Source organism: Triticum aestivum, chromosome 6D (genome assembly GCF_018294505.1).
Source record: "Triticum aestivum cultivar Chinese Spring chromosome 6D, IWGSC CS RefSeq v2.1, whole genome shotgun sequence".
NCBI classification, from domain to species: Eukaryota; Viridiplantae; Streptophyta; class Magnoliopsida; order Poales; family Poaceae; genus Triticum; species Triticum aestivum.
The window spans coordinates 402,204,363-402,211,918 of NC_057811.1; the positions used below are offsets into that span (position 1 = coordinate 402,204,363).

The 7,556-nt window shown below is 52.7% G+C and overlaps 1 protein-coding gene across 1 annotated transcript; it reads right to left on the reverse strand.

Annotated features, from left to right (window-relative positions):
• Positions 1–1,785: 1,785 nt before the first annotated feature.
• On the reverse strand, positions 1,786–3,923 carry LOC123145385 (homeobox-leucine zipper protein HOX16). Its single transcript, XM_044564787.1, has 4 exons — positions 3,313–3,923; positions 3,037–3,176; positions 2,707–2,946; positions 1,786–2,604 (listed from the first exon to the last, which is right to left on the reverse strand). The coding sequence occupies exons 1-4, from the start codon at positions 3,422–3,424 to the stop codon at positions 2,074–2,076; spliced, it is 1,023 nt and encodes a 340-aa protein (XP_044420722.1). The 5' UTR covers positions 3,425–3,923; the 3' UTR covers positions 1,786–2,073.
• Positions 3,924–7,556: the final 3,633 nt, after the last annotated feature.

Below are 7,556 nucleotides of genomic sequence, written 5' to 3' on the forward strand. Positions count from 1 at the left end.
TCTTTTGTTAATAGGCTTTGAAATAGGTTACCGGCTTACCGTCCATGTTATTTTGTTGAATTTGCAAGGTTCACAATTACCGAAAAAGGCTTTCACCCCGCTTTATATATAAAGCAATGATCCACAACAACCCGGTACAAACGCACGCCACAACAACACACGCACACACCCAAGGCAAGATATATAGATGCTGATCGCAGCAACACCATCCCTAGCACTACAAGAGCAACTGGGGGCTCAACCGGGAACACGTCACCGCGAAGAAATGAAGCCGCATACGACAAACCGTGTGCTCCAAGGCGGTGCCTTCAGGAAGGATACGAAACCGGAGCGCCGCCACCGCCCAATCTGAGGATCAGAGTTTCCTCTGGAGCAGCACGACGGACAATGAGAGCCGCGGCGACGCCTTCAAGAAGGGAGCGAGCTTCGCCGCGGCCGGTCCGTCCGAAGATAGAACATATTTTCACCCCGGCCAATACTCACCGCCACCGAACCCCACACCCCGGCTACCACGCCGCACACACGTCCATGGCCACCGGGCAGCACCAAGCCACGGCCTCTGCCCATGAGCACCGTGCTACCACCACCAGGGCCGCCGCCCCGGCATCCAAGACGTTGACACCACCTCACCCGAGATCCGCCGCTACCCCAACCAAAGAGACGGGAGGAAAGGACCTGCCTTTCACACCCCTGAGCGGCCCCCAGCGCCGAAACCCAAAAGGCCGGCCAAATCAGGCCTCCATCGACCCGTCCTGCAGCACCGGGCGCGAGATAAGCTCTGTCCAGCGGCATCGAATGCGAGACGAGGTCGATCCTGCTGCACTGTGCGCGAGACGAGCTCGGTCCTGCTACACCATGCGCAAGACGAGGTCAGTCCTGCCGCACCGGGCGCGAGACGAGCGATGGACCACCGCTGGGAGAAGAACAACCCTTCGACAGAAGTAGTGCCCGAACGACGAGGAGAGAGAGCAAAGGCTGTCACAAGTCCCCTACGAACGAGCCGACGTCGGGCCATGCCAGCCGCCGCCGCAGTCGACCTGCCCAGCTGCCATGGAACCATCCATGGCCGAGGCAGCAGCCACCGAGCCACTGCCCAACCCGCGCCGCCCAGCGAGCTCAAAGCGTCGGAGCCGCCTTGCACGCACCCGCGCATCCACCGTCACTGCGCCGCCACCCCGACTAGCCGAGGGGGGCCCGGTCAGGGCAGCCCCCGCAGCCCAAGTCGTCGCAGCCCGCGCCGCCGCGAGGTCAAATCAGGAGGAGCCGCCGCGGCCGCCGTCTCCAACCTCAGGCGCGCACCACGACCACCTACTGCCACGATGCCACCACGACCTGCCACAGCCATGGCAGAGGCGATCACCTGCAGCCCGCGCCGCCACGGGCGACGGCGAGGGAGGAGGAGGGGGCGGCGGCGGCGAGGGATAGGGGGCCTCCGGGGCGCCTCGCGGGAGACGACGCGGAGGAGGAGCTGCTTGTTTGCCCCAAGGTTCACAATTCTCCATAAACACAATTGTTTTCAACATTTTCTGGACTTCGAAAATGGAAAAGCTACTTAGAAAACAGTGCCAAGGTTTGGAGGGTGGTTTCTTTATTCCAAAGGTCCGAAAAATATGACATAATTTATGAACGTGGGAAATGGTATAGAACCTTTCCATAGTACTATTCCTTGCATCTATGGCCTTTTCATATTTTTGGAGAGGCCAAAAAAAAAAACCATGAGCGCACGTACAGTAGTTGAGAACGGGGCCAGCTTTTGATCTTGCAAAACTCACACGACATTAGCAGTAGATGATTAAAAATCTCATTTGACATGATGTACTGTGCCATAAGAATGAGGCTCTGACTCCGTTCACTTATTTCCCGTACATCACGACAGATTTTACCACCGATGTATTACCCTAACTCGTAGTACAATGCATATGCATACAACTTGGTCGATCGTAGTGACCCAAGATTACAGCGGGAAGCATACAAGGAGAGAAAACAAAACGCCACGATTTCTTTTACTGATATACTCCGAAATTGATCGATTCCACGGCGCACGCACGCACGCTTCTTGATGCGTGCGCGAGCCTAGTTCCACATCCAGTAGCTGATCTGGCCGTCGTCCTGCTGATCGTCGTCGTCCGTGTGATGGTGGCCGTGCCCTTGCGCGGCGGCGAAGAAGACGGCGGCGTCGTCGGGGTAGTAGCTGCAGCCCTCGTCGCTGCCCGCGCCGTCGTCCTCCTCCGACTGGATGCCGCCCGCCACGGGGCCCATCACGCACTCGTGGTACTCGTCGCCGCCGGCGCCCCCCGGGAAGCAGTACGAGTCCACGCTGCTGTCCACCACGCCGGCGAGACCGCATCCGCTCCCGAGCAGCGCGTCCCTCGCGTCCAGCACCGCGCTCCCGCCGCTCCCCGGGCTCAGCCTCTCCTCGTCCTTCACATGCAGCTGCTGCTGCACCACCTCGAACGCCTCCGCTGCCGCGGCATGTTCCTCGGCGTTGGCCAAGGAAGCCTTCGCCTCCGCCGCCGCCTGCTCCGGCTCCAAGGCGTCGACGGCTGCACCGAAGCTGCCTTCCGGCGCCTCCTTATCTTGCATCTTCTCGGTCAACGTTACCACCTGACGGCACAAAGATGGATGGATCTCCCAAATCAAACTCAGCGGCGGAAGCCCCGGTGCCCGGCCGGTGATGAAGCGTGGTTGTTGACTTCGATTATTTACCTGTGACCGGAGCCGGTGGTTGTCCTGGAGGAGGGCGTCGTGGTCGGCCCGGAGGGCGTCGAAGGACGCCTTGAGGCGGTCGAAGTCGCGCTCCAGCGTCTTTGTCTTCCACCGGGCGCGGCGGTTCTGGAACCAGACGGCCACCTGGCGTGGCTGCAGCCCGAGCTTGCGGGCCAGCTCCGTCTTCCTCTCCGGCTCCAGCTTATTCTCCTCCTCGAAGCTCCTCTCCAGCAGGTGGACCTATACACGTACGCGTGGCGCGCATGCACCATCAGAATTAATTCGGATGAACAGAGCATCATCTTCACCACTGTAGCAGCGAATTGTCACCTGCTCCGGGGTGAGGCGCCGCTTCTTCTCCGGGAGCTGCTCGTCGTAGTACTCCTCCTCGAGCATGTCATCCGGCGAGGTGAAGAAGGGCCGCTTCACGCCGCGCCCTTCTTCCATGCCGCCGAGGACCGGTCTCACCCCTTCATCACTCAAACATGGCAACCCCAATCAGTACACCAATCACTCTCCACTCTCCACACAATCAAGAAGGCGAGACCTACTAACGAACCAAACAACCGGGATCGAGAAAACTAGTAGTGGATGAGAATATAATACCTCGATGGAACATGCCGGCCGCGCCGGCGATGCCGCCGGCGCCGCAGTCCATGAAGAGCATCTGTCCGTTGCCGGAGCCCGACGTGTTGAAGATGAGCCGGCCGGGCTCCATCGCAGAGAAAGCTTCAAGAAGTTGCCTTGGTTGGTTGTCGATCGAACGGGGGGCGGAATCAAATGAAAAAGACGTATATATACAGCTGCTGCGCGGCGGAGGGGCTCTTATAAGAAGCAGGACGAGGAGGCGATCATGGCGGCGAGCTTGTGGCGGAAGAAGCTGGTGCTCCACAGAAGCCGCGTGGGCGTCTTCATCGGCATAAGCGAAATCCCCATCATACACGCCCCAGTCCCGAGGTCCCGAGAGATCTCCTCAGCCCTGCCGGGAGGAGACCGCTCAAAGGAAGAGCAGGCAACCTAGCTACACCTCTCGCCGGAGAAGACGCAGCCGGAGCGGGACAACTCGGCCGGCCGGAGAAGAGGTTGGTGGTGGAAGGGAGCCCAAGAAGAAAAGGAAATCTTTTCTTGATTTTCTTATTGAGGGATCACTATTTTTCTATTGCGCTTATAGTATTTTTTTTCTTGTGGAGGATACTGATCGGCTAAAGTTTGAAGAAATGGGGAGGAGGCTTCTTATAGGCGCCGGGGCGGTGTGGATTGACGAGTTTGTCCCTTGGTGGCAGCGGTGGGTGGGACGAATTGGCGGAGGATCGAGACGGAACCAACGGAGCTGGACGCCGGGTGTCTGATCTTGATATTCTGATGTGATCTTTTGCTCTCAAAGGTAAAAAAAGTGTGCTCCTAGTTATAGGAATTACAAGGTGTTTTTCTCTTTTCATGTCGAAACCTAGAACTTACAGTGTGCTCTTTTTCCCTTCCGGAAAAGACCTTACATGGTGTGGAGGTTGGAGAAGGCTCTCTATGCTATCAAGATCTTTTGTGGATGGAACCATGTTTTTTTCTCATGTGTTGAGTTTATTCTTGTGATAATAAAAAAGACACACGCTCGTGCGTACGCAAGTATATGGGCACCCACAGTCACCAATAGAGGCATGCCAGCGAATCAAATTTTCGTGTGGTGAAGATTAGGGATAAATATGTTGAATATACCAGCATGAGGTCGTATTCATCCGGGTAATGTTAGACCTACGTAATTTTTGTTACGTGTTTTACGTAAGCAGCAACGTGGATCAGTATTATTGGACCGGGGAGGAGCGACATGGCCCACCCACTGAAATTAGGGGGGGGGGGGGGGGGGGGCGAGAAGAGTAGATTGGAAGTTTACGTAGGGAGTTTGTAGCGGGTTCGTAGGTCTAGCATTATCGGTATTCACCCCATTGCTAGAGTCTAAGGTTTGTGTAGCTTGTGCATTCAATCTATTTTTTTTCATTGTTGGGACTATCTATCAATTATGTTTAGCTAAATAAGTACCTTAATTACAAAATCTCTCTCTTTCTCTCTCATTTTTTAGTTATTTAAGATTTGAACGACATGCTCTAACTTCTATATGGATCTAGTAGTATCAATTTTGGTGGCGTCAATGTCGATTCTCTTCTCATTAAAGCGTTTCGTCAGATCCTAACACGACATATATGTTATTCGAACCTGGGTCACCCCCTTTCCCTTACTTTGATGATGGGCAATGTAGTAGTTGCTCAAGAAACCAAACACATGTTCCTTGTCGTCGAAGAACCACAGAGCAAAGCCTGTTACGTATTCAACTACAATTCCAAAACAATTAGCTATTTGAGCCTTGGTCTGCACTTCAGGGTGTTTCCCCCCTTAGAGCATCTACAGTCGGACTTCTCAAATTGACCGGGCGGGCGCGGGTACCACTGACCAGACAGGAGAGAGATGCAAAAAGTAGCAAAAAGTTGACCCAACCGGACTCCTCATATCATCCCTATACGCCCGGGCTGTCCGCGAACCCTCATATCCATCTGAAATATGGGGAGGATATGAGGGCTCGCGGACGTGCCCGGTCAGTCCGCCACATAGGACGCGTCCCCACCTGGACCATCTCTTCTCTTTCTTTATTCATTCTTTTCTTTCTCTCTCTTCATCTCAACCAATCACATGCACATGACAGGACATATGGGGAAGAAAATGAGGAGTGTGGCCGGATAAATAGGGGTTCAAAACAGACATGACCGGTCACTGACCGGACGCATCCACGGGCTTTTGAGGGGTCGAATTAGAGGTACGTAGCTGAAGATGCTCTTAACTTGTACAACTTCCATTATCCAAACTGTAAAGACATGAACTAGGTTAAATCTAGCTCGGCAACAGCATAAACAGAGCTAGAAACTCTACCAACTCTCTTTGCAATTGAGCTACATACCCTTTTTTTAGGTACATATATCCTACTCATGCATGTCATGTATCATTGTGCTAACCTGTGGTCAAAGATAACCTTAAAAAACGTATTAGGCCCTATATAAGTATATAAGTGGAAGGGGGGAGTAATCAGTTCAATTATGTATTAGTACAAGTTTTCAACCATCTATGCCATAACTATACTTTTGATGACAACTTGCTGTAAAGAAAACTATTGATCCCAACAATCAGCAGCCCTGATAAAAACCAAGTGGAGCAGCACATTCAGCGAACGAAATGGTACAGATACTGAATGCAGGAAACAGTACTCCATCTGCTAAAAATTATTCGGCACCCCGTAGTGTGGCCGCACCAGATCCAAGAGGAGCGCCAGGTGTCCGGTAGCCAATTGGTGACGGGTCCATGCCGCCCTGTCGGGGTAACGCTGCCTAGCGAGTCCACGGAATCCGTATCATCCAACCGGATGGAGTCCACGGGTAAATAGGCCTTGACGTCCGGACGGCGAATGACCGTTTTGCCCCCCAAACCCAGACGCCGCGGCAAATTTGCTTGCAGCCCCCGATCGATCCCGGAACCGGACGCCGCAGCACGTTAGGAGCAACCATGTGGCCAACCGTGTGGTGTGCTCACCGGGAGACATGCAAGTGTGGTAGGACAACGCAGGGTCTGGTCCATGTGGGCGTGGACACGTGGTAGGGCACCACGAGATTCCCTCGGGCCTCGTCGATCCATTCCGATCCCATGCATGTTCTGGCCAGGTTTCCAACGATTTTCGGCATATAATCCCATGTGGAAACAATTTTGTGCAGGGGAACTCCATGTGGAAGCTCGATTTGCTGTGTTTTCCGCGTATACTTTCGTTTTGTTATTCTACTGGTGTTTTTGTTAGAACAGTCACGGATCTATTATGAAAAAAAAACTGAAAGTACAAAGCACCTCAAACATCGGAAATGCCAAACGAAGACCGAGCTCCATGGAGGACCGAGCTGCACGGAGCTTCGGTGGAGACGTCAAGTCATGCCTGACCGACAGGTGCTACACTTTGTCATGCCTGGTCGGCAGGTGCTACGCATGACAGATCTTCCAAGAACTTCAAGCTGTGTCGGCTGGTGGTACTTGGCAGCATGGCGCTGACGTGTATCACTGGCGACCGCGACGTGCTCAGCTGTTTACGCGCAGGGAGGAGGTGCCGTTGGGCGCCGTGGTGGCGTCGACGATAGCTAGACCGAGCAAAAGGTTGATGCATCAATACAGTTCTGAAGATGGAGCGGTGGCAGTTGGCGACGGCGGCCTCTGAGAGCACGCCGGACCAGTGTGTGCCCCAGACCCGGCAAGTGGCTAGGTTGGGGTCTCAGGTCTTAGATGTTAGGCTTGACTGCGATGTCTGTTTGGTATTAGGCCCAGGCTATCTGCGCCCCTTCATCAACTGGATAGGTGTAGCGACATTTGTTGCTTAGACGGCGGCTTTAGTCTTACTATTGTATGACTTTGTAAGGTCTTGTGAAAATAATTAATAAAGTGGTCGTATGCATCGCCCAGATGCAGAGGCCGGGGGTCATCCTCCTTTTCTAAAAAAATGAAGGCCTTTATTTAAAAACTACAAATTTACAATTTTTTGTTTCAAAAATTTCTGAAAACAAATACACATATACCTAGATACATAATGTACAAGTGTGTAAATTTTCATAACGAAGTACATTAAAATGGAAGCTACACAAAAAAGACAACTCTGAGGCTTCTTAGTATATGTATTGTTCATCTTTAAAGTCCATGATTTTGTTTTTTTTGTGCAGCTCGCAATTCAAGGTACTTCATCCTAAAAAATTTCACACATACACTTTACATCCTTGTATACACGTGTATTTTTTCAGATTTTTTAAACTAAAATTTATGAATTTTGATTTTTTTTAAAT

Bases quoted from the DNA above. Each gene is read 5' to 3' on its own strand.
- LOC123145385 (XM_044564787.1), bottom strand. From the start codon at position 3,424: ATGGAGCCCGGCCGGCTCATCTTCAACACGTCGGGCTCCGGCAACGGA. The intron at 3,177-3,312 runs GTATTATATTCT...TGAGTGATGAAG, and splicing joins GGCCGGCATGTTCCATCGAG to GGGTGAGACCGGTCCTCGGC. The intron at 2,947-3,036 runs GTGACAATTCGC...GTACGTGTATAG, and splicing joins GGCGCCTCACCCCGGAGCAG to GTCCACCTGCTGGAGAGGAG.